Source organism: Passer domesticus, chromosome 7 (assembly GCF_036417665.1).
Source record: "Passer domesticus isolate bPasDom1 chromosome 7, bPasDom1.hap1, whole genome shotgun sequence".
NCBI lineage: Eukaryota > Metazoa > Chordata > Aves > Passeriformes > Passeridae > Passer > Passer domesticus.
Genome location: NC_087480.1, coordinates 14,702,515 through 14,729,327, shown reverse-complemented (window position 1 = coordinate 14,729,327; position 26,813 = coordinate 14,702,515). Strand labels below are relative to the sequence as shown.

Genomic DNA, 26,813 nt, shown 5'->3' with positions numbered 1-26,813 from the left:
AGCTTCCACTGCTCATTAGAAATCCCCAGTTTGAATAAATGCTCCTTCAAGAAAATACATTTTCAGGGTTGTTCTGATGAAATGCAACCACACTAAACCCCAGTGTTTGTCTTGGTTAGTTCTTCAAGCAAAAGAAACCCAGAATGGGCTTGGAAAAGGGTATCTCGTCCAGTGATGCTTTTTAAATCTTTTTTTTTTTTTCTATCATCATCATAGGGAATGATTCCTAAAAAATCAGTCAGCAATTTCATCACCTGACTATATGGTGTTGAGAAACATCAGGTGTGCTTCATTGAATTCTGATGTCAATGTCCAATTCCTAGAGAAATTCCAATGTCATATTTGCTGGAGTGACCCTCACTTCTTCTCTGAATCATCTGTCCCTCGCAGTAGCTGTGGTCATGCCTTTTTAGAATAAAAGTTTATCTCAAGGCCTCTGCACCGCAGCTTTTCAACAGATGAGGCATATCAGTTGATGAAATGAATATCTCAGATATCTCCTGCTCAGCATTCAGATGCTGTCAGCAGGCTGAGTGTGTGGGAACAGGGAAGACCTGGTGAGAGCAAGGTGGGCACAGGGGCTGGATGCAGGTGTGTGCACACGTGTAGCACTGTGTGTGAGCTGCTGCCCTTCAGTGTGTGTGTCCTGCTGACAGATTTCTGGAGTCCTCACAAAAGAAAAAACCCAAACAAGCCCACAGAACAACCTGTTGTCTTTATTTATGGCAGTTTCCACTGCCTCTTTTTCTCCCTTGTCCTATTCTCAGAAACACCTTGCTTCAGAGTCAGGTTAGATCTCTTCCAGTTTTCCTGCAGTTACTTTAAGCCCCTCCAGTTTTCCTGGGCCTGTTAAGGACTGGAATTGCAACAGCTGCCTTCACAAGTGGCAGCAGGCAGGGAAGACCCACCTGGACTGCAGGAAGCTCAGGGCTCCTGGGCTGTCCTTGGGGTGGTTCCACGAGCAGCCCACCAAACAGGAGCAGTACAGCAGGCACAGGCAGTTAGAATCCCACAGGTGTGTGCAATGGCTTTCCTGCTGGGGATCTGAAAGGGACACAGGCTGTTATTCCCAACACTGAGAGAGCTGAGGCCATGCTCCAGCATCCCTGTCAGGCATTGCCCCATCCCAGTGGCAATACAGGAAGCATTTGCTTTCCCCAGATTTCTCACTAGCATCTACAATTTGTTTGAATTTCACAAACCAAAACATTTGGAAGGCAGATGCACAGCAAAGATGAAGGAGTGTGAGTTTGGCACTGCAAACAGGTGTCAGTTCATCTCTGGGGACCACAGAAGGGTATTTCTAGAGCCAGTTCTCTCTTGTGAGTGATGCCTTAAAAGGCTTATTGGAAAAGCTTCCTGCTTGCTTATGCTACATAGCCATCAGGAAAAGAAAATAGTTAGTACTGGGGCATCAGTTCTCTCTGACCTGAAGAAATTATCATCAGTAAAACCAGACAAATTCATCCACTCATCTGCTTTCCCCTTGTGCCATCACTGACATGAATGTAAACAGCTGGGATGTGAGTGCCAAAAGAATGAGGATTTAGCCCATTAAAATGGCTCTGCTATAACACAGCTAGGACAAATCTCTGCTCTTGAGTGGTTTGGGGCATGATAATAGCTTTATTTATGCTGCTGTGCATGGAAGTAACTGCTGCATTTAACAGAAGCAGTCTGAGCTCTTATGAGCAGTATTTGAGTCTCTGCAGTGAGTTTATGGGTTGCTATAGGGGCATTTCATATCAGAAACAGACACACTCAGGAAGGTTGTTTACTGAAAATGAACTCTTGTTTGGTGTCCAATCTTAGATCATCTATTAAGGTTTGGCCCTTAGATATTTAATGTGATGTTTCAGTTTCAACTGTACTTATAACTAGTTACAGACACCAACAAAAGAAGCACATTGCTTGGACAGGCATCCTTGGTACATACCTTTTCTTGCACTGGCCAATCAACATAAATATTATGAGGCTAATTGACAAACTCAGGATGACTGGAATGAGAATAAATAGCTGCTTGTCCTCTTTTCTGGGCACTGCAAAGATAAATGGCAGGAAATAAGATGTTAGAATGGATAAATTACCTCCTACAAAGCTTGGACTCAGACACAAACTCACTTTGCCCATGTTACCCTACATGGTTTATTTATTTGTTTGTTTGTTTGTTTGTTACAGGTACGTGTTACTGGGTGGGGTCACATCCTCCTTCGGGGTATTATATCTCTGGCACATTGATGCAGTCAGTGCTAGGTGCCTCTCCCCTGCCTTCTGCACCTTGCAGCAGAGCCAGTGCACATGAGGACAGCCCAAGAGAGCTCACAGGGTTCAGAGGAGCTGATCTGTGGTGCAGGATGGCCTGGAGGATGCCCTGTGCAGAGACTGTAAGTACCCCGTGCCCTCTCCTGCTCAGCAGCCACTCCTCCACCCCAGCTGTCCCCCTGCAGCAGGGAAAGGTGCTGCTGCAGAAGCATTAATATTTTGGGCTCGCCTGCTAAGTGCACTGGAGATGAAAAGCTGCAGGAATGGCTGTGCTGGAGCAGGTTGAAGGCGGAACTAAGCCAGCAGCCCACCTCCAGTGCTGGACACCAGCAGATCCCCTGGGCAGCCATCAGCACTTGCACCCAAACAGGTTTTATAAATCATATAAAAGAAACACCATTTATTTTGAGTTCCATACCAGAGAAACAATCCTGCGTCCATTCACTCCAAAAGCCCTGGTCAGCACAAAAAATGTTTGTTCTCCCCCTGACACGAACACATGAAACGTGGCTTTGATTTGCTCTGGAAATTGTTACAGCAGTTTCCATTTGGGTCGAAACAGACTGAGAAACAAAACAGAAAGAAATATCAAGGAACAATGTGTCACCACCTGGATCTGTCTGGTGTGGCGTGATGTTCCTGCACGTTATCCAGGCTCTGTGAACCTTTGAATTATCTTTTGGCAGTTTTAAATGATTTCACAATAGTTTGTACAAGCTAATGCAAATAACATGACTATGAAGACAAATCTACTGAAAATACTTTCTGGAGGTGTCATCATGTATATTGCCATTTATGTCTGTTAATTTATGGAATCTTTCTTTTAATTACCCAAGTAGACTCAGGAGTGGAATATGGCAATTAAAAAAGAGATGTCCCCGATGATTAATTATCCCTTTTCGATTTTGCCTCCAAACTGCACCTGGATTACATACAAGGAAAAAGCACCGTGCATAAAAGACATGTTCTGTCCCAGGCCACTCCTTTTGAGAGATTAGCATTATAGTTTCATTGGTCCAACTTATGCCACCTCATTCAGTGGAGCAAACCGCGGCGACCTTTAAATTTCCTCGATGGCAGTTTTCTGAGATAGCAGGCAGGAGGAAACGCTCTCTTGGAGCCTCCTGCTGGGCTCTGTCGCTGCTCCAGCAGAGCTGCAGCTGCAGGTCAGGGTTAAGGAGGAGCGTGTGCGGTGCAGCAGCGCTCGCGATCCCGCGGGGTAACCCCCACCCTGCCGCAGCCCGTGCCCCACCGCCGGCTCGGCCAGGCTCCCCGACCCCTCCCCGTCCCCGGACACCGCGGGTGCTGTCCCTACCGCCCAGGCAGCCGCGGCTTGTCCCGCATCTTCCGCCACCTGCACCTCGTACTCCAGGCAGTGCGGCGGCACCCGCCCGCCCGGGGGGCTCCAGGCGGCCAGCAGCTCCTGCGCTGCCGACACGGAAAGCACCAGCTGCTCCGGGGCCGAGGGCTGCGCTGGGGGAAGAGAGACAGGGACAAGGTCAGCAGCGCGCTCGGACAGCTCCTGGCGGAAAGGCTGCGGTTCATCCCCGCCAGCCGCTGCGCCTGTCCCCGCCGACGGGATTTGTGAGCGCTCCTGGCTCTCGGCCACCATGCTGCAGGAGCAGGATGTCACCGAGAGTGGAGGGTGTGTTGTTTATTTTAACTTGACACACAGGCTGGCCGGGGTCCTTGTTCTGGGCTGGGTGCAGGGGTTTGGAAGCGCGGGGTGTGAGCGCGGCCGTTCCCCGCGCTGCCGGGGCAGCCTGGCCCTGCAGGGACAATGCTCTGCATCCAGAAAAGGCTCTGGTTCATGTCCCATACCCACCCTGCACACTCTGCATCCAGAAAAGGCTCTGGTTCATGTCCCATACCCACCCTGGACACTCTGCATCCAGAAAAGGCTCTGGATCGTGTCCCATACCCACCCTGCACACTCTGCATACAGGAAACGCTCTGGTTCGTGTCCCATACCCACCCTGCACACTCTGCATCCAGAAAAGGCTCTGGTTCATGTCCCATACCCACCCTGCACACTCTGCATCCAGGAAACGCTCTGGTTCATGTCCCATACCCACCCTGCACACTCTGCATACAGGAAAGGCTCTGGCTCATGTCCCATACCCACTCTGCACACTCTGCATCCACAAAAGGCTCTGGTTCATGTCCCATACCCACCCTGCACACTCTGCATCCAGGAAACGCTCTGGTTCATGTCCCATACCCACCCTGCACACTCTGCATCCAGGAAACGCTCTGGTTCATGTCCCATACCCACCCTGCACACTCTGCATCCAGAAAAGGCTCTGGTTCATGTCCCATACCCACCCTGCACACTCTGCATCCAGGAAACGCTCTGGTTCGTGTTCCATACCCCGAGCCACACGCGAGGCACGTGGCAGCACTAATTGAATTCAGAAATGCTGCTCGTTAGCCCAGCGGCTCAGCTGGACGATTGGCTATTTGTCCTTCTGGCATGTAGGCAAATGCTCCAGCACAGTGAGTGCATTTAATTAATATACACCATAATAAACACCAAGTACATGTAATGTTTGCACATCATGCCGTGCTCTGCTCCCTTTCTCTCCTGTCTCCCATGGGTTTGAAATCCATCTCTGGCAGACCCCATGACACCTTGCACTCAGCTCACCCCACACCTTAGCTTGATTTGAACAGCAAAGCCCAAAGATCTCTCCTGTGCTTGCAAGGAGTGCAGCAGTGGTTTAAATTCCAGCAGGAGTAAATGAAAATATCTCTGTGACCATGCTGCTGCAGCCAAAAACCCCATAGCTGCTCTGCCACATGCCCAGCAGGCATTTATGTCCTGAGTTGTCCAGCTGCCAAATGCAGCACTTGGAGGCACCCACCGACCTCCAGGGTTGTGCTGGGTGGTGTTGCTTGCCTCCAAACACTCCTGGAAACTGAAGTCCTGCTTGGCACATGGCACAGCCCCTTCCCTGGGGGAAAGGCACACGTCCCAAGCACCCAGCTACAAAAGCACACATTGAATGGAGTCCCCTAAGGCAGGAAGCGGGCCTGGGGTGTGTGGTGGCATGAGGGTCCCCAGAGGCTTCCCTGCCATCCTTACCGAGGTTGTGGAGGCGCAGGGTGGTGTAGAGTGGCCTCAGCAGAGTGGCTGCTGCTGAGCCATTGACACAAATGTTGAGATCCCTGTACTCTGCCTGGCTGAGGTTGTGCAGCACGCAGCCGAGGTTCACGCCGTGCTCCTGGATGTAGTGATCACACTGCAGAGCCTGCTCCAGCCCCTCGTACCTGGCAGCGGGCAGGGAAACAGAAAAAAGAACCAAAGCAAATTACTGCTTAGTAGGATGTTTTTTTTTAAGATTGGACCTAAATTTCAAGTGCTGCTCATATCCCAGCCTTTGTCCAAAGCACAGTGCTGTGGGTCAGTCACCTGGACTCCTGCTATGGCAAAAGTGGGGAGAAGAGAAAAAACCCAAATCAACATGCAGAGACAGCTTTTCAGGTCAGTTTTTAGGCTATGCCAGGCTCTCCCCAAGCCCATTCCTGGAGCACCACGGGTGCCACTGTGTTACTGGAGCTGGGGAAGGATCTGGCCTCTATTCATAGAGACAGTCCTGCTCCTCTAGGGCCCTTCCTGCATCATCATCCACAGACTCTGGAGTTGCAGAAAAGTCCTCTCCCAACCAAAATGAAGTGGTTTTAGGCAGGAGATGTGTGCCATGAACGTCATGAGTGCTGCTGAGCTGCTGTGGCTTACAGCAGGTGGTTCCCATGGCTCTCCCTGGGCACATGGAAACTCAGGGTTTGCTAGGAAGGGGTTTGCTGTTTGTTATTTAATGTGCAGCCACAACCCTGTCCCTTCTGCCTTTGGGGGCCACTCCCCAAAGCTGAGCTGCTGGCTGCATCCTGGAAATACTGACTGGTGTCTCATATTGCCTTTTAAGATTCCTGCTGTTTTATGCCCTCATGACAGGGCTGAATTTGGCCCCTGTACTCCAGACCTAATGAAAGTTTCCTTGCACAGCTCATTATGTTTGGGGGAAAAACTTCATGTTCTAGTACTATAAAAATTTGCTCACAGGGATCAAAGGATGCCATGGTGTCCACCCAATCTTGTGATAAAATGGGACCCAGATCCAAATGCCTGGTTTTATTGAAGGCAATTGAATCAAGGTTGGGTTTTTTAGTGTTTGTTTTCCTTTTAGGCATGAATCATGCATTTCCATGGTTTCCTTTAAGCAGATCTTTGCAGTTAGCAAAATGGTTTTGAATTGGTGCTTCTCCTTTGAAGACTATTTCCAAGAACTACATGGAATCTCTTTAAAATGCTTTTCTCCACATAGCCCAGTGGCACAAAACCCAGCCTAAGTCATCCTTTCCGTAATATCATAGGAGCTGAAGCACAAACACAGTAATTTTTTTTTGTCCCAAACCACTAATTCTAGCTGGTTTTCCTGCAGAACAGAATTTAGGCACCAGTTTAAAAGAAACAGCTGAGAGTTATGTATTATTATTATTATTACCTTGTGGCAGCATGTTTGCTTGTATGGGATGTGCTGAGGCTATGAAAATATATTTGAACACTAAAACTCTAAGTTGCTGAGAAGCTCCACTCTGTGTCTAGGGTTCACTGAGCTTGGTAGCCTTGTGCTAAATCCTGTCCAATTGAGATATATGCACTGTGATCATGGGAAATGTGCAGCCAGAGCTATCCAGGTGTGTTTAGCAAAGTGAAAACACAAGTCTTTATGGTGGACAACACGCAGAAAACACCTCCTAGGGATAAATAAAAGGAAAGGAGGAAGTGAGAAGATATTTCCTGGCAAAGATCAGCATGGGCCTGATTTCAAGAAAGTAAGAAAGGATTTGGTGTTTTCTTGCCAGAAGCTGTGTATTGCTTAGGACATTATTTTGGCTCATTCTGGGTGAACTGGGCAATAGCACTGCCAGCTGTAAAAGCATATTTACTGTGGCATTTTTGTACTCTGAGTGGTTCACTTGATTGCTGTCTGGATGTTTTCCTGTTTTGCTGTTACATACCAATAATATAGCCCATAATGTACACCACGGGGTGTGAGGAGACCTGGCTGCCAGGTGCACTTCAGGTATTCCCAGTCATGATAGATGCAGTTGAAATTCTGGACCTCTGATTCAAGTTTTCCTGTCAAATGAGAAGGAAATAACCACTGTTTAGCACTGTATCAGTCAGATGCAGCAAAACCACAGTTTTATGCCTTTGAACAACTGTGTGCTGCAGTTGAAAGATAAAAAATGGAAAGAAAAGAAAGGAAAAAAGTCAGCCAGTCAGAATTATTAGTTTTTCTGCCAAGTGCTTTGTTTCTCATAAAAGCCAGTCCACCTTAGAGTAGAAAGATGCTTAAATGACCTTTTCATTCAGCAGTGGAGCTCTTGCAGGGCAGCTGAGCAGAGTTTGGGCATGGGCAGAGGGAAAGAAGCCCCAGGTATCCAGTAACCACAACCACAGCCTTTGGCAGCAGAGCTACTCTAGTGTCTTAAACAGCAGCAAGCCCTGCAATAATTTATCCATCCAGGTTCATGCAACAGGCTCAAGCAAAGCACCCAACTGCAGCAGGTACCACAAGCTGGTCCTAACCTTGTGGTGGGAGCTGAAATGTTGCATAAATCCAGTCACTCTGCACCTCCACATCATCTGTACACTGTCCTCTGAGCAGTGTCTGCAGCCTCACTTCAGCAGTCCTGCTCAGGTCAAATCCAACTCTGAGTTTTAGCTTCCTAGTAAAAATAACCTGGTTGAAAGACAGACTTTTTAAGCACCTCTTCTGTCACTAAGTGGGCTGCAGAATTAGGTACCCTTGTTCTTCCTCCAGCTGCAAATAGTCTCATTTGTGTGCTTTACTGTCTCTGTATATTTCTGTCCTGCCTCACTTGCCCAGTGCTCCTCCAGCATTAATCCATTCCTGCTGTGCCCAGCCTTGCTGGCTGTGAGTCCCTTCATCCCACAGGACCCAGCCAGGACAGGGCAGAGCAGGCTGATTAATGGGACCCCCAGCAGCAAGGAGCACTGCAGAGGAGGATACCACCACAAATCCACATCAAAGGCATTTTTTTATGGTATGAAATAATCAGAAACAGAAAGAACAATGAGTATTGTAAGGCTGATTCCTGTGGGAAGAACAAGCAGCCCCTCAAAGGGTGAACCAGCAGCCAGGCAGTGCAGCCCAGCCTCAACCACCACTGTGTACCAGCTGGCTTGGCCTTTGTGGGACTTTTTGAGCACCCCCTTTGAAGATTTCTTTTTTGGTTTGTTTTTTGGGTTTTTGTTTTTTTTTTTTTTTTTTTGAAACTGCATATGGTTTTCTTGTAAATTGCAGTTAAAATCATCCTGGAGGGCTCTGCACAGATGCACACTGCTGCACAGCTGGGAGCATGGGGTGCATCATGACCAGCATCAGGTCCAGGAGCCCCTTCCATGCCCTTGCAATTGCAACCCATAGCTGGAACAGGATTTTCCCCTCTGCAGGCTCCTGTGGGGTGGCTGGGCCTAACCCCATTTCTGTGGGGGCTGAGCACAGCCTGGCAGCCTTGGCTTTGCTGCCCCAGGCAGGTGAAGCAGTGACCTGCTCCAGCAAGGAGCTGGGCTCCAGCACTGCCAGCCTGACTGAGTGCTCCTTCTCTCTCCTGGCCAAGCCCTCTATCTCTCCTGCTTTAGGATTGTGCAAAAAATCCCTTTTTCTTTCAGGATTTCAGTCTGTATTTTAGGTTGTTGGGGGAGAACCTCAGCATATTTTTCATGTGTTCCTCAGTACCTTGTGCCAACCAAAGACCCCCACTGCTGGGTTTCTCCTCTCCCCATTCCATTTACCTTCCTAACCCTTCAGCAGCTTTCATCTTCTAAGCACTCAAAAAATATATTCCAACAACCCTTCCTGTGCTGTGCCTGCTCCTGCCCTGCTACACATCAATGAGAGATGACTGACAATTTTATCAAAGAGCTGAGTTAGAGTCAACCACATCTAAAAGAGAAAGCAAATGGTAATGAGAAACACAGTTGTGGGAATTACAGGGAATTTTAGAGCATTAGGATAATTAATGAAATTTAACTTTTATTTGTTCACCGCTCTGCATCCCTAAGGATCTGTTGTTTCAGTTCAAGCCCCATAAAGATGCTTTAGAAAATTGTAAATATTTTTTCCTTTTACAATGAGGAATGTTATTATTCTGGGCATCAGCAAACACCCAGCCCTGTGACAGAAAGAACCCCTTCCCTGGCTGCTGCTGCAGTTACATTTCAAAGCACATTCCCATTCAAACCACTGAAACAGTCTGGTTTCTCATGGAAAACTGGAACAGCTTTGGTTCTACTCCTGCTTGAAATGCAGACATAAATCTGTGCAGGAAGTAAGGGCAGAACAACAGCCCTGGTTTGGGAGGATTATTGCTGTGCCTTACCTTCCAGTCTCTATCCCCAGTGCTGCGATATTCAAACTTGTATTTTACTGTGCACTCCTCCAAGGTCTGGGCGTGGGGCGGAGGCTTCCACTCCACATCCAGAGAGCCCAGGAGCCCGGGGTCGGTGATCCGAAGGTCCCGTGGGGGAGCAACTGCATTAAAAACAAAGCAGAGGGTGAAACAGAGAGTGAAAGTGGAGAAAACAAACCCAAGGCAGTCAGGCAACAGCCAGTGTGACACTTTGCTGTGAATTGTTGAAATGCAGCTGCTGGATGTGGAGGGCAGTGCTGCAGCCCTGGCTGTCCAACAAACACACACGAGCTCTGCCCCTGCCCACCCCCCAAAAAACAGTTTTTGCTGAGAAAGCACTCAAGGATCATTGAAAAGGACACAGAATCCCACTTTTTCACACCCTTTTTCAAGATGTTTTAAGCAAAACTGCTGAACTGGGATGATCTTTCATGTCCTGTATTTGCTTACCTTCAACCCCTGGTATTTACCAACCTTCAGGACACTTATCTCTGCAAACATTGTGTTCAGCACATCCAACAACACAGATCAAAGCATGCTCTCAGGGGGATTTATATTCCTTTGCCATAATAGACACAAATCACCTATATTGCTTTAAATATTTCTTTGAAGTGTATTAAAGATTATTGTGAAGGAAAAAAAACAGGGGAAAAAAAAAGGTAAAAAGCAGAGAATTGGAATAGTTCTTATTTTGGACATCTATCACCTATAAAAAAATGTGCCTTTACAGTTGACCTGACTTTTATAAACGTATTTCAAGGTGCTGATATATGTCAATAAATAAGGAAGTATGGATGAATTCCATACTCAGACATGTCCTGAAGGTCCAGCTCTATATGGAGTTGTCATTCACATGACAAAAATCATTTGGCTGCTCAGTTTTATTAGCTGAAACAAAGCCAATTTTTGTCAACATCTAAGGTAATTTTTCTCCACTATCTAGAGGTGAGATTATCCATTTGGTTTTTACATATTCATTGCATGATACACTTTATTTCACAGGAATTTGGAGCCCATGTCCTGGCAGAGCCAGTCCAGAATTACCACCATTCTCCCTTTGAATCTGGCCTCCAGATCACTGACTTCTCTAACACCCTTTTCATGTCTTCATCAGGATTTACACCATTTTTTTCTTTTATTCTTTTAATAAATCCATTGTGAAAGCAGACCATAAGGATATTTTTCAGTGGAAGATGGTGACATAAATCCAGCTTCAATGTGCTCCCTGGAAAGTTTGCAGGGTACATTGCTGGAGGATTTGTTTCTTCTACAGGAATTTTCCCAAATAAAACACAATCCAGGCAGCAGTTTGAAAATCCCACTTTTCCCAGTATGTGAAGTTCCATGGGAGATTTGTTACTACATCAGATGGTGAAGTAGGAATGCATTTAGGATGATGCTGTTCCAAGGGCTTGGGAGGCTCCTCCTGAGTGTATAAATGCTGTGCCTCACAGAAGTGCAAACAAGGAAGCAAAGAGCTGCTAGCCTTTGTCATGATAGGCTGTCAAGAGAGGATTAGATTGGTCAGAACTGGAATTTCTGTCTGGATAGGAGAATGCTCTGAAATTTATTTATATCTTGAGCTTGAGCAAAACAGAAGTATTTTTTCAAAACAATTGTAATTGTAAACAGCAATTCTTGCAAAAAAAATTGACTGGATTTCAGAGGGAACAGAAAAGCTTCTCTTTGGGATGTTGCTTGCATTCTGGAGTTTCATTGTTTTTTAAATGTCAGCACTGCCTCTTGCAGTTTCTCATTTTCACAATAATACATTGGCAGTCTCACTCACATCCCCATCACTCACACAGAACACAGGACTAGAAATGCTCTATTTCACCAGGCAGTCTGGAAGGAAAGCTGCTCCTGGATGTTTCTTGGAAAAAACCAAACAAACAGCTTCTCCCCCTGAGAATGTCTGTGGTGGTGAGTAGGTAATGCTGAGCTGGCTGTGAGGCAGCCACAGCCCTCACTGCCACCCTCCTGGCTGGGCACGCTGCCACCAGCATCACTGCTCTGGTGACTGTTGGAACCCAGGGCACAGGGAATGCTCCTCTGCCTCTCCTGAGAAGTGCTGACCCCCAGGAGAACACTGCTTTTAACCTTCCTCCATGGAAAAAGCTGCCAAGACTTTGGGATGGATTGGAATCTCCGAGTGTGTGAAATAGACAGTGGCACAGTTTATCACAGGGTGAAAAACTCAGAGTTTTGGGGTTTCAGTTTGGAGGTGGATAGGAGACAAGATGGAGGATTTGGGGCATTGTCTGATCTCCTTCTTGCTCTTCATCTGCTCCATTTTCTGCAGTGCTGGGGGCACAGGGTGATTGGTTAGAAAGAGCCACAATGCAGATGTTGTGTGAATAGACAAATAATTAGTTATTGGTAGAAAGGTAGAAATAAAATATGTTCTAAGAGTTAATTGGACAAAATAGTTTTAAAAGACCTTGAACCTGTGTGTCTTGTGACTTTTTTGGAGCCTTTCTCTTTGTGTGCTAAGTCTGGAGTCTAGACAGTGTGCTGAACTGCTGATAAGAGAAAAATAAACAACAACCTGATGATGACAGAAAAAAAACCAAAAGTGCTGTTCACCTCTCAATCCTGGCACAGAACCTTTTAGGGGTGTCCGCATCAGGGGAAACTCAGGGGGGGCTTTTCACAGGTGACAAACCCCTGCTTGTCATCAGCTGCCCCTCACCACCTCTGTCCACACCACACCCTCTGGGATGCAGGTTGGGTTTGCAATTTTCCACCTACTTTGCCAGTGGAAAACCAGCAGCCTGCCAGGTGTCCCCCCAAATGTCCCCCCTCTATGTCTGCCCTTCCCCGTGCTGCTCAGACAGGTGGAGGTGACACTCATGTTTTCTGGAGCCCATTTCAAAGGCAGCAGGCTTTGCTCAGAGTGGAAGCAGGGGGGGTGTTGTAGACAGATAAAAGAACTATAAAAGAAAAGCCTCATAAAATCCAGCCTGTTCTGCTGGATTCATAGCTGGCCTGTCAGTTCTTCTAAGAGCAGTTTGTACTTTGCAAGTTCCCAAGTGAAAACAATCTTGGTATGAAAAGTTTGTTAACATAACAACCTATGCTTGGGTGAAAAATAAGTACACCTGCACAAACATTAGATCTGTTCCATGAGAACCCACAAAAGAAGAATGTAAACACCCTGAACCTTAGCACATACACACAAATCACCTTCTGACCAAAAAATGAAGTAAGAAAACTACCAGCCAATAGATGCTGCGCATGAGGTCTGTGAAAACTGTATAAAATAAGTTATGTGAACAAAATTTTGGCTTTTCCCACATGAAGAAAATGGAGCCTTGCCTGATGTATTCCAACAGGGGGTTGTGGCAGCTTTCTGTGCGTGCTGGCTGGCAGGACAGGCAGTCTCTCAGTGGCCTCCTGGGCATGTTCTCACCTCTGCACCATGCACTGCTTCCATCAGGGAGGGCCAGACCTGCTCAGCATCTCTCTGGGTGCAAATGCCAGATGCCAAGAGAGCCTGCAGGTGCAGTGCAGCAAGGGCTGCTCGAGGGCTGGAAGCAAAGGGTGCTTGAAGTGCCATTGCATGAATGACAGCTTGCAGAGCAGTATTCCCTCAGAAGCATTACTCTCCAAGTACAAATAAGCCTTGTGTTTCTTACACCCAGCACAGTCTGTCTGTCTGGGACCATGCTCAGGAGCATTTATAGTAGCGTTTCTATTTGATAACTCTCTGTCAAACAACTGCACTTGCTGTTCACCAAAGGCAGCCTCTTCTTCTTTCAAATCCACTCAGAAAACAGCCACCAAACACATACCGTATTTACAATGGATTACATGGTTATGAACCAGCACTCACACAGCAATGCACACAGAGAGAAGAAAAGAAGAACAAACCCCCCAAAGGGCCCAAGTGAGCACCAAGCAATGACACGAGAGCATGCTGAGCTTTACCTGTGCTGGGGGAGGAGGAGGAGGCCAGCACCCAGCCCCACAGCAGAGCCACGGCGAGCAGGGGAAGCCTCCAGGGAGCCATCAGGGCCAGGCTGCCAGTGGCAGGTCAGGAGAGCAGTGCTGCAGCAGGGCTCTGAGGGGCTGTGGAGACACAGCAGAGGGGGAAGGCTTCAGCATTACCCTGGTATTCCCTCTGCAGGCTCAGCACTGACAATGAGCGTGGCTTTACTTGTTTACCAAGGCTGATTAATTATTTCCCAGAGGACTTCTCTTTGCAACTTTTGGTGATGGCCAAATGTGGCTTCATTTGAAATAGTTTCTGGCCAGCTAAGTGCACTCTCCAGAAGTGTGTCAGTACTTCAATCACCAGCCCTCTGTCTCATGCCTTCTGTGGAAAGTGATTCAACTCCCTGCCACAGGAAGAGCCTTGGACCAGTGATACTCATTAAAAAAAAATGAAAACAGAATGCCTGAGCCTTGTCTTATCTAGACACATCTTATGCAACTATCCCCACCTTTTGCCTTTGCTGTTTCAGGATGTGGTAAGAATGGTAGGAATGTTTGTGAGAATTCTTAGTTGTCATGGCAATATTTGAAGGGGACAAATTTCTATACATGTGCAAGTCTGCTGGAGGGAAGATGGGGACTGAGAGGGAAAGGAGCAGAGTTTGCAGGGAGGGGGCTGCTCTTTCCTTCAGCCTTCATGCTAAAGGTGGGTAGAAATTACTGCCTACAGACACCCCAGGTCAGCACGCTTCCCTATGCCAGAAAGCACATGGATTCTGACAGGGTTTTAATTTTTTTCATATAGATACAGGTCTAGGTATAAATTAGATAGAGATGAAGGATGAGAGAGAGATATAGATTAGATATAGATCTTGTATATGAATAGGTCTAGATATAGATATTAATCTTCCTGGAACCTTGAGGCCACTGCTTGAGCTCAACTTGAGTAAGAAATTGGCAGCCTCAGTGTGAGCATGCAATTTATCACTGAGATATATTCAGAAAACAAACTCACTTTATATTGCCTACACAAGCCTGGCTTAAGCAGGTGAAATCGCAGGTCAGACTCTGGCACAGCTGCTTCCTCCTCAGCAGCCACAGCTACCATGCAGCAATGGGAAACTTGGGCTCTGCTGAACAACAGAACTTCAGGTCAGAGGGGTCTTTAGAAATCTGAGGACTGGAGCCAACACAAACCCTCCATCACTGGACGAAGTGGCTCAGGAGAGCCAGAGGAGGAGACAGGTTGTGCTGGCCAGGGTATCTGTACGTGTTTAAAATTAACCAGAAATTTGAGCTGGCAGCACATAGGAGCAACTAAAAATACACAACAATTTTAACAGCAAATCTTCTATTTAAATTAATATCAAATCCCCCCAGTCCATCACATAATTGTAACTATTATATCACATAAATCCATCACATAAATATAGTTATTACATAAGTATTATTATTACAGCAATAGCAGTAATTTTTCTGTTTCACTGTGAAGCGAGAACGTGTAGGCAGAAGAAATCAGAGGAATTACTTCTTCAACCAATCAAACACAGGATAAAACCAGTGTCAGTACAAACCTGTAGGCAGGGCGTCTGTGTTTCAGAAAGGTCCAAGGGAGCAGAGGCAAAGGAGAGCTGCCTTGCAGAGCTGGAGAAGCAGCAGCTCTAGCTCAGAGCTGATGAGCAGCAGCATCCAAGGACTGACTGTGCATGCTAGCACAGAAAGCTTCTTTTCCTTTCCAGTAAGGTGATTTGAATATATTCATATGATTTCAGAAGGCAGGTAAAAATAAACAAATGCTTTCATGGGGAGGTTTAAAATTGTCAGAGTGCTCTTACCTTGACCTCTAGCTGCGTGGGAACCCATCTATCTCTGGAGTGTGGGACTCCTCGGCAGTTTCATGGCTCAGAGCTTTGCATTTCACAGAAATCCTGTGGTTTTTAAAGACTCCTCTCTGTGCTCCCCAGGGATCAGATGTTGCATTGCAATGTGGTGGCTTTGGCCACACGGTCAGAGGCTTTACTAATGATCAGAGGGAACATTGCTGGGTTTTATGAGGTTCTGGTGCTAATTGTTGTTGTTACGTGCTCAAGTGGGTCAAAGGTATGTTTGAAATATTGAAGTGATTCATTAAGATGAAAACCAAATGACAGAATCAGTGCAGGCTGTCTGCTGGAGCTGGTGACAGACAGCTGTCCCCAGCAGCTGGAGCCACAGCCCCTGGCTCACTGCAGACCCACTCACTGCCTGCACCCCTGTGGCTCCTCCAGGGGGTCCCCAGGACCACCCCCAGTGGGACCCACCACAGAGCATTCCCAGAATCTCCCTGCCTCTGGAACCAATCCAGCCTCTCCTGGCTCCCAGGGCTCTGCAGGAAATGCAGAGAATTATCCCTCTCCTCACTCCTCTGCTCTAGCCAGGCATTCAGCCACGAGTTTGTGGAGCCTTGCCTGCCTCCATTTCCTTCACCCCTCCTCTCCTGCAAGCCCTCCCCAGCCTGGAGAACCTGCAAGGAGCAGGTGCTTCCACCACACCTGGTTTATTCCAGGTGAGAAATCTATTACCAAATACACCTTGCTGGAAAAGCGTCTGGTGGTTCCTGCTGACCTACCAAGGATCATTCAAGGTCATGGCCAGTCACACATGAGTCAGCCACGGCCCTGCTGCCTCCTGTGAGCTGCAGGAATGTGACTGCAGCGAGTGCCCTCCAGGAGGGACAATGGGATGTTTTGGGAAGAGCAGAGCTGTGCTGTGCGTGCCCTGACAAGGCTGTGGCTCAGGCTGACTCTTCCCATGGGCCAGATTTAGGCATATTGGGAAAGAGCTCAGGCATACAAAGAGCATGAGAAATGACAACAGGAACTGAAGGAGTGCTTCTTGTTAGGAAGAAAAGTGTCCTCCCAGCACCTGTACAGGACTCGGGGTATCACTGTTTGATGAGAGGCTGAATGGATGTGTTGTCACTTCCCAGCTGTTGTCAGTGGGAATGTTTTGGACCAGCAAGGGCAGGATCAGGCCCCTTTCCAGCTGCCAGGTGTCCTCTCCATTTCTCGGTGTGCACAGACATGCAGAAATGTGCAGTGCTAACACTGCAACCTTGAGAGCCATGTGAATTTTGGGGGTAAGGGGGTTATGGGAGAGTTGTGCTCTCTCTGGAATTGCACACTGCTGGATTTTCCTTCTTACTTCCTGCAAAGGATGGGGGGGAAAAGTCCCTTACTGCTGGTAAATGTACGGCCCTGCTTTCAGAGTTATGCAAGATTAGAATTTAGCATTCATGTATTCCCGTTGTGTAAGCTCTTTAAAAAGAAAAGGTCACACTGGACACATTGTTCGAAACAAATAAGAAACATTTGCCAGTAGAGTGAATGCCAGTTCCCAAATGCTAGAACTGGGTCAATTCCTGAGAAGATTAGGTTGGAAAAAATGAATAGTTGGGATTTGCAACAGTAGAGCTCCATCACCCATCCAGCAGCACTGGAGCACCTGGGAAGGAGCAGAGGGTGCAGGTCTGTGCTGGACCTGCTGGTCCAGCTGCTCTGGCCATGTCCTGCCCAAAATAACCCCTTTGTGTACTGCAGGTGCTTTTCCCTTCCTCTCCTCGTGCCACTGTGCTGGCACTGCTCCTCCTGCTCTGTTCCTGCCCTGGCAGAGCTGCTGCAGCCAGGCTGCTCCTGCAGGGCTCAGCTGAGGCTCACTGGAGAGGATCCATGCCCATTCCAGCAGCGCTGGGGGAGGCACTGCCATGGGTGGGAGAGACACCAGTGTGCCAGGGCACAGCTCTGCACAGGCCACGTGCTCAGGGCTTGGCTGGCTCCAGCCTCACTGACTGAAGCTGTGAGCAGTGTCCCAGCTGTGGGACAGGCAGGGACAATCCCTGTGTGTGCTGTACCAGAGCCTCAGGGCCCCGAGGTCAGGGCAGGGACAGGCAGTGGATTTACGTCTTATTAAACTGTTGTGTAAATGGGATTAAGCTGCAAAAAAATATTAAAAAATATCCATCATAAGGTGATGACAAGATCATGGAAAAAGACATAAATGAAACCAGAGCAGCTCTGGCTCACCAGCAAGCCCTGCCAAAGCTCTGTGCAATGAGCTGAGCCTGGTGCCATCACTGCTGGCTGGGCTCAGCCCTGCCTGTGTCCCCTGTGCCACCTTTCCTGGAAGCCCCTGGTGCCACAGCAAAGCTCCCCTGAGCCCAGCACCGAGCAGAGCCACAGGGACTGTGTCTCCTTTGATTGTCTGCCTTCCCTGCTGCAAATATCTGGAAGCTGACTCGTTTGGTTTGCTCATGAATGAGTTTTTAGGATTTGTCAGCTCGGTGACTGAACCCTGGAGTCACTGTGTGCTCAGGAACACCTCAGCTTCCTCCTCCTCCCTGAGCCTGGCCAGCCCCACAGCTGCCCTGGGGGGAAAGAGTAATCAAAACACTAAAGCTGAGGGAATGCAAGCTTGTAAAGGTGCCACCAGGCTGAAAAAGAGATTTCAAAGAGCCAAGAATCCCCTGAGCTAGGTTCTTGGACTATGACAGATATGCAGCTGCATGAAGAAATTAAAAAGCCCTTCTGTAAAAATCTGCTTCTGATTGAGGAAATAAAGGAACAGCAGCATCATTGCTGAAATACTTCATTGCAAATGGCAAAGCAGTTGGCAAAGATCATTAATGCAGCTAAATATAAAAAATGGGCCAAATCCTTTCTGGTTGAAATATATTTGCTATATTTGTCCCATTTGTGCTAAATTGGTTCTGTCAAGCAATCCATTGTAAACCTAGGTTAAAATATTGGGATGCCACAGCTCAAAATAAAAGCTCTCAACTTTGCAACCTCCATGTTTAGAAGCAGCTTCCTAATCACCAAAATAAAAACAGAAAGGCTCGAGCTATGAACAGACCATTTGGTATAAAATGGCATGTTTCATTTGATCCAGAAGGATAGTTTTGAAATTGCCAGGGGCATGGAAAATGGATGATTTATAAAAGCCTCTTAACTGCCTCATGGTTCAGGGAAATCAGTCTCTTTTACAGAACTTGCATTAAACAAGCTCTTTCCAAGGTGCCAGGATGAAGGACTCAGTAATTCCAAGCAGACCTGTGGCCTCCAGCACAGAGTTATGGATTGCACTGGAGAGGGGATGTCACCACAAGGACAAGGGCTAGGAAAAGGAGCACGAGGTGCTGGAGACAGACTGAGTGTTGTAAGAAAAAATCCCTTCTTTACATTCGTAAATTAAACACTTATGGCTGTTAGAGGATTTCAGGAAATGATGGAAGGAATCCAGACTCTCTAGCAATGTCCACTGTCAATATTTATTTTTCTGGTGAGTGGAGACCTCAGTTTTCCATATTTCTTTGCTGATGGCTCCTATCCTGGCTTAGATGGCATCTCAGGAAGGACAGCAGCTGTTTGGATGTGCCTGTATCTGTGAGCCAACAAGGCAGCTGCCATGGAGCTGGCTCCACTGAAATCTCTGCTTTCTGTAACCAGTGCTGCTCCCAGAAAGACCCATCCAGCCCAAAGTCAAATGTCACACACTGCCTCTGCCTTTCAGATGACTGAAAGCCTTTCAGTGGATGCCTTTCAGCCTCTCCACTGCCTATGAGGCAGCCCTTGCACAAATCCACCAGCAGTTTCCTGCAATTCCTGACGAAATGGTTTCTGTGTGCTGTGTCTTGGGAGCACACCCTGACTGAAGTCTGCACAACCTGCTGGCTCCTGTCTTCACACTGAGTCACCTTTTGCTCCTGGAGCAATTTCTTCCACAGCCTGCACGTACCCTTTGCCCACATAAGGACTTGCTCTGACTCTGCCTCTGATGCAGCTGGGCTTAGGTTTAGCAGAGACCGTGAGATAATCGAGTTCTTCTCATGGCACAGGGCCAGGCTGAGTCAAGAACTTGGTGACTCTACCCTGGAGCAGCAGTGCACATAAAACTTTAGCAGGAAAGAGATCCAAAGCAGGCTGAGGAATTAGTGCTGACCAAAGTGCACAGCAGTGCCTGGGAACCAGCCTGCAGGAAAAACAGGGCTCCAGGGGCTGGGGGTGTGCAGGGCAGGCTGGGGAGATGCTGGAAGGGGAATGGCAGCTGGAATGCCAAATTTTGCTACTAAATGCACCAGGGCATCACAGAAACAGCTGAAGACACAAAGCTGGCAGAGCAACAACTGCAACAGGCTGTGAATACATCCAGAGGGAGATGTAAAAGAAGGCAAAAATTATCTCCAGAGCAGAAAAGCTCTGCCACAGAAGGATTAGGGAGGACAAGGAGCTACTGTACCTATTTGTGCAGGCAGCACTCTGCCATGTGGCTGCTCGTGGCTGCTCCCAGCACTGGGTGCAGGGGTGTCCTGCCAGGGGCCCTGCCTGGCTCTGCCAGGGGTATGGGGCTTACAGGGAAGATCTGTGCACCCCTGTTCTGGGAAAGGTGCCATTTCCCCTGTTGCTCCTGCTCCCCCCTGCCTGCAGACTCGGACCTGTGCTGCCCAGAGTCAGAGCAGCTGCTGAACCCATGCAGGGCAGCCCAAGGCTGCTCCAGGAGCCCTCTCTGCTCTTCAGGCAAGGGCAGGCAGAAAGAACACCTTGTATCCAGCAGACTGAGCCCTGCTGGAGCAGAGAAAATGGAGACATCCAAAGATAAATGGTTCTCACCCACACCATCTCCCCTGCCTGTCCTGCAGGGTGGGCAGGAGCCTCCTGGACACCAGGCTCTGACCCTGCAGGCATTCATTGAGAGTTAGAAAAACACTCTCCATTTTCTTCCTGCCACCAAATCCACCAGCCTATTGAGGGGGCAGGTGAATACAACTGTTCCCTACCTGGCCCAGAGGCTGCCTTAGGAAAGACCAAAATCTTCCCACCACATGGCTGTGAGCCTGGCTTCAAGACTGAGTTTATCTGGAAAGGCAAGCGTCCTAAATCTTGCTGCAATCCTGAACCCAGTGTGGAGTTACTGGAGTGGGCAGAGCAAGCCCCCAGGCTGGCTGCCATCCTGAAAACCTGAGTGCAGCCAAGAGGCTGCTGCCTTTCCACAAGAGCAGTTTTGTCACCAGAGTGAGGTGAGCAATGGCAGCCAGGTGTGCAATCCCTTCCTCAGTGCTAAATCCTGGGAGGGGCTGACACACCTCACTGGGACCCTCCTGCCCAGCCTTTTTGCTGTGAGGAATGCCCAGGTGCCAGCCCAGCCTCTTCCAGCACATCCTGAGGCAGGCCATCACCATCTCCACTGGCCACCTGCCCTCCCTTGGACCAGTCTTATCCCAGCAGCATTTGCCCTCAAATGTAATTACTTTTGTGGTAAAAGTAATTAAAGTAATTATTCACAGTGGTAAACACTTCCAATCTCATTTTCAGGTTGCTCCAGAATTAGACATACAGAAATCTAGGCTGAGAGTTGTTATTAAGGCAGAAATGTTTCACATGAGGTGCTGTCCCAGACACTGTGAGAGCAGGGCTGGCAGCAGGGCAGCACTCTGCAGGCTCTGATTGAGGATGGGGAGGCAAAGCAGGGCTCCGGGCAGGCAGGGATCAGCTGCCTCTGATGGCTCTGGCACAGGCAGCAAAGGGAGCCAGTGCTCCACTCAGACCATCCGAAAATGAGAATAATCTCTTGGTTTCTTCTTCTCTGTCTTGTCTTTTAAAGCTGATTTGTCCTCCACAAGCCTCCAAGCCCTTGAAATAAGGAAAATAAATTTCCCTTTACTTCTCCTTTAAACTCCATGCACCAGAGAGTTTATGGAGGTGCTGGCATAGGTGTTCTGGTACAACCACTGTGCAATGGGACTAACAAGTGAAAAAACAAATATTCTGCTTTTTATACATGCAGTTGCTATTCATACAGCTGAACGCCCTGACCTGGGAGCTGGCAATTCCCAATCTCTTCCTTTTTGCTTCCTGCCTTTGTCTCCAGTGGTGCCATGGGCAGGGCAGGATCTGCCAGGGGTGGAGCAGCCACCACCCCCCCAGTCACTGCAGGGACAGCAGCACAGCCTGGCCCGGGGGAGGCTGGCAGGGAGAAGTGGTCAGCCAGGGAGCCCTGGAGGGACCCTGCAGCCAGAATTGAATCCAGCCTTGGCTGCTGAGGGCAGGATCTGGCAGCCTCCAGGCTCAGTGCCTGAGCAGGGCAGCTGGTACACTCAGGAGAAAGGGCAAGCTCCAGTTCAGCCTCACAGAATGGTCCTTGAACCCTGAGCTGCAGCCCTGGGCTTATAAACCAGCATTTTCCCTGGAAGCAGGTGGTTTTCCTGGAGTCTGAGGGGCAGCAGTGCTGGGCTGCTCTCCTGTGCCTTCCCTGGGGTGACCAGGGACCACCAATGCAAACAGCAGCCCGAGCCTTTACTGCTCACATCAACAACTTCTGGTGTTGAAAGCTGCTTTGTGAAATATTAGATGTGCAGTTTGGCCTGAAAGTGAACAAACTGAGGAGACATTCTTTAAAAAAGTCCAAAAATGCTGAATGGATTTGCCCATTTCAGAGGCAGATCTTTGACACCTCCCCCAGGAGAGAAGTGTTAGCCCAGAATAACTGCTTGGCCAGACAACCCTTGCATGATATCAGCTGACAGCTCTTATCAGCAAGCCAGTGCTGGATTAGGACAAGCCTAAAGGCTGTTAATGATATGAAAAGCTGTTTAAATCTTCCCATAAAAGAAAAAAAAATAGAGGAAGAGACTTAAGGAGTGATCACCACAAGGATTTTAGAATGGCCAGAATGTGGCTTGAAAAGGATAAGACATATTGGTGCAACAATGGTTTAAACACACACATACATACACAACTGTCTGAAATTCTGCAGTTTAAACATCACCCTGCACTCTGAGCAGATACAACCAAAGTTATTTCAAGAACACAAACATCAGTGCCACTTAAAAATAAAGAGGTGCTGAAAAACTATTTCAATTTTTTACAGATTTTTTTTAAATTTATCTAGAAATTATTTCAAATTTATATAGAAGGTATGGTATACATAAATCCATATTCTGCATTACAAATGAACAGCTTTGGAGAGTTTCAAACACACACACACACACACACACACACACACAAAATAAAATCATAATATAAAGTAACAACAACTTACCCTCACATGTTGGGATTTTCCTTTAAGCCAGGTAAAGTGTTAGACAAAATACTTATTAGCTCTTAAAAAAATAAAGCTGGAAGACTGAAATGAAAAAAAAAAAAGTCCTGTGTATGTTCCTGTTTCTAGAGCGTGAGCTTTGATGAGCTGCCTCCGAAGGCAGCCTGGGAGTGTTGTGTGTGTAGGATGCACATGAAGAAACGTGGCAGGCACGGAGAGCTCGCCCAGGCTCAGCATCCCCTCCCAGCAGCACAGCTCCCTGCACATGTGGCGTGTGGCCACACAGCCATGTGTGAGGGACTTCCCCTTCACAGGATGCAGTTTGGCTGGGGAAACCTGGATTAGTGAGACCTGAGGAGCCCTGCCTGGCTGTGGGACACCCTGGGGACAGTGTCACAGAGCCCTGCAGGGAGGGGCTCGGGCTGGGGCTCGGTGTCCAGCAGATGGGAAAACCTTGGCAATCCTGGCTGGTCTCAGGTGTCCCAGCCCCCATCACCTGTGATGTGGTGACTGCTGCAGCTCTGCACAGCCTGGACTAACACCAGGTCTGCACAGGCAGATGGCTGCTGGACTTCTCCATTTATGGGGAAAACCCCCCAAAAAACAAACCCAAGTGTCAGAAGGTAAAACACTTTTTATCCAATGGGAAATTTTGTTCTTGGCTTCCACTGGGTCCTTTCAAATTGGGTGGGGCTCCTTCATCAGAGAAAAATCTTGCTCCATTGTCATTTCCTGTGAGATAAACTGTGACCAAGGTCCTGCCCAGATGAGTGCAGCTCTCAGACAGCAGCTCAGCAGCTCACCAGCCATAAATCATTGTGCTGAAGGTTGTGCTCACAGGACTGCTCCCCAGGGCACAGCGGGCTGGTCTTCCCAGCACTGACTGGCCAGTGAAATCAGGCACAGGTTTGATCTCCCCAGGTTTGTGGATGCTCTTACATAGGTTTGTTCTGCAGCAGGAAATATGATTAGGAAATATGATTAGGGCAAAAGGGTAGACCAGCCTCTTCTGAAATGCCTGCACACCCCCATCAGGGAGCAGGGAAAGGGAAGCAGAGGGGTGGGTGAGCTGCTGTGCTGCTGGAAGGCGTTGCTGGCAGGATGCTTTCCTGCAGCAGCTGCTGTAGGGCTGTGGTCTGCAGGGGGAGAGGAGGGGACACCCTGACCCTCCTGAGGGGTGGTCAGGCTGATCCTGATCCCCCCCAGCTGGGCTTGGACAGGCACGCTGTCCCTGCACTTGGCAGTGGGAGAGACCAGCTCTGGCCAGAGCTGTCCCTGGCATGTTGGGGTCTTTTTTTTTTTTTTTTTCAGATAATTTACCAACAATTTATAGCACTGATAAAGGCTTGGGTCAGTGTGACCAGACCTGATGTCAACACTGTTCAGACCTCTACAAAAGCACAGCAAATTTCCAAAGCCAAAGCCCTGAGAGGGCCATTCCCATGTAAGTGTCCTGAGGATCCTTTTCAATAGAGGCTGTGTTGGGTTTTCCTTTCAGAGGGGTTCACCAAGCAGCATTTGCACTAACCACTGCACTTTAGCTTGGGTTAAAGGAATCTAAGGATTCACATCTCTGCTGTGAACCAACACTTACTAAACAAACCCATGCTGGGATGGTTTCATTGCAGATCTGCTGCTGGTAGAGAAAGAATGAGTGCTCCATTTCACCTTGAAAGCAGGGCTCAAACAGTTTAAAAACTGCTTTTGCAAAGAAAAATATTGGCTAAGACTTAATATCTGACATGCAAATTCTTGAGAAATTAGAGGTCCCACGGGTACAGGCTCTTGTGGTGTACAGGATTAAGCCCAAAGATCATCCTGTTATTTCCTAGTTGTTCCCTTTTCTGACTTTCCCTGGTGTTATGCTCTGTTCTTGGGGCTTGCCCTGCATTAGAGATGACTTCATGGATTTGAGTAATACTACTCAAAAGATTGACAACAGCAAAAACAAATATTTCAACAAGTTTTAAGAAATATACCAATAAATCCTTCACCAGTGTATTAATCAACTGCCACTTACAAGATGGATTTTAGCTGATGGGGGAAGATTTGTCTTAACAGAGAAAATAAAAATATTTACTTTAATGAAAGGATCTCCGTAGTTTGCCTGCTTTGTGAAAGACATTCCTTTACCCTGTGGGTGCAGCAATCTGCACTCTTGTAACATTGAGTTGTGCTCTCCTTAATTCCCCACGAGGTGACTGAGCAGTGACTTTTTAATCCCACTACTAGCCTTGCAACTTGAAGAGTTGCCTTCTTCTGATGCATCTGCCAGTCCTACACCACCTGTCTCTGCAGAAAGCCCCTGGGAAGATGCCATGGGCACAGAGGCACCCTGTGCTGCTTTCTTTGTGAAGTCCTGCAGCACACTAAGCCCCTGGAGGCCTGAACTCCCTTGCTCCCTGCATTGGCTCAGCCCAAAACAAATTTTATGGCTCATTACACACCAAAATATATTTAAACAAACCCACATAATGTCAGGAAAAGGATAAACAGGGAAAGTCTCCACGGACACTGAGCCATTGAAGTGGGTCTGCTGCAGCGGTTCTGCTCCAGGGCATCACCTTTAATTCCACAGGCTGGGATTGCAGGGAGCAAGAGAGCTGGACCTGCTGTCTCTGCTGGGGCAAGAGCTGCCAGCTCAGCCTGGTGCCCACCCTGGTGTCCACCCTGCCCTGCCCTGGGCACAGGGGTGAGCTCCTGGGCTGAGGAGAGGGGAGGGCACTGCCCAGGACAAAAGGGACACTGCTGCAGTTCAGCTAAGGAGCCACAGCCTTGGCTCATCCTCCAGCCCACAGCATCTGTCCCTCACTGGTTTCCTATTTCCCAGTTTGGAAGTATCAAGCATAAACCAAATATTCCTGTACTTGTAGGTTTTACCTCTGTGAATGTCTGGCACAGAAAACATTCATCAGAAGTCAGAAATTTGTCCCCTGTGAGAAGGATTGGTCAACAGAACACAAGTTAACCACTGTCTTCTTCCTGCTGGGTGGGAAGCAAGTAAATAAACTCCCCAGCCTTAATCACTTCTGACAGCCTAATTTTAAATGCCTTATTTTGACTTCCAGTTTGTCTCCTACACTGTCTAAAATATTTCTGCTCTGCAGCAGCACTTTCATGGCACCACAGTGCATGAACTGCCCACTCAAAACTGAGCCCAACTAAAGAGTGTAACATGGGGCAGGGTAAAAACACCTTTGGATTCCTCCTTTGGTCCACCAGAATCTCAGCATGCCTGACAAATTAAACAGCACCTGAGATACATTTCATGTCAATCCAGCTGTTCATTTGGAACATACCAGAGCACACGATGCTCTTGCTTGTGAAGAAACATCCCACCCTCTGTTCTGCCAGCTGACAGGAGTACCTGTGTGCTCCCCAGACATTTCCCTAAAAAAACCCAGTGGGATTTGTCACAAACCAGCATCTACAGCTGCTTAGAGCCTGCTGGCCAACAAGGACAGCCTGAGGCACCATCCTGGGGGCCCAGAGCCTGCAAGCAGGGCAGGACACTGCAGCTCGGAGCCTGGAGGGACTGCAGGAGATTCTCCATTCCACCTCCTGGCAGAGGTGGCTCAAACACACCAGCAGTGGGCAGCTGGGTTAAATCTGAGCAGAATGTGTTTTAGCCCTGCAGGGCAGGCAGGTGGGGGCTCAGCTGACTTGGTGAGGGGGTGGAGGGAAGCCAAGGCTCAGAGACTACTGGAAGCTAACAGAGAGCTGAAACTCCTTTGGGCAGCCCTGAGCATCACCCAGGTGTGTTTTTTTGACTGCCACATCCTTGGCTTGGATTTTCATGTTTATTGGCTTGGAAGGGTAACAGCTTCAGTGGCATCAAGTGTTTATTTGTATAAACAGGCCGCAAAAGTGGCAAACAGCAGAATGCTCTAGTTCTGGAGATCAGAGTGCAGGAGCAGTTCTTTGGCTAAAGTAAAGGGGCTTCACTCTCTGCAGGCACAGCACAACCTGCACTCACAAGGAAACATGGGATTAATTCAAGTTGCAATGTTGTCAAGCAGATGCAATCTGTCAGAAAGTGAAAAATACCTCATGTTTTTACCACTGTTGAGTAAACTGTCAATTTAGACATGAATTTGTTG

General features: G+C 48.1%; 1 protein-coding gene across 10 annotated transcripts in view; it reads right to left on the bottom strand.

Annotated features, from left to right (window-relative positions):
* IL13RA2 (interleukin 13 receptor subunit alpha 2) overlaps positions 1-23,064 on the bottom strand; it is a 30,498-nt gene extending 7,434 nt beyond the window's left edge. Inside the window, exons 1-11 of one of the 10 annotated variants that reach the window (XR_010365896.1) lie at positions 22,714-23,064; positions 14,657-14,774; positions 13,636-13,776; positions 9,676-9,827; positions 7,859-8,012; positions 7,285-7,405; positions 5,348-5,532; positions 3,578-3,735; positions 2,681-2,825; positions 1,937-2,039; positions 909-1,044 (exon numbers count right to left, since the gene is read on the bottom strand). Coding sequence is in view for 9 of the 10 variants with exons in the window: in XM_064426979.1 (XP_064283049.1) it covers positions 1,002-1,044; positions 1,937-2,039; positions 2,681-2,825; positions 3,578-3,735; positions 5,348-5,532; positions 7,285-7,405; positions 7,859-8,012; positions 9,676-9,827; positions 13,636-13,717 (1,143 nt within the window). In the remaining variant the exon portion in view is untranslated. Of the gene's footprint in view, positions 1-693; positions 1,045-1,936; positions 2,040-2,680; positions 2,826-3,577; positions 3,736-5,347; positions 5,533-7,284; positions 7,406-7,858; positions 8,013-9,675; positions 9,828-13,635; positions 13,777-14,656; positions 14,775-15,215; positions 15,448-15,476; positions 16,101-22,713 lie in introns of those variants that run through there. The other 9 variants (XM_064426979.1, XM_064426982.1, XM_064426980.1 and 6 more) reach the window with 9 other exon arrangements.
* Between the last annotated feature and the right edge of the window lie 3,749 nt (positions 23,065-26,813).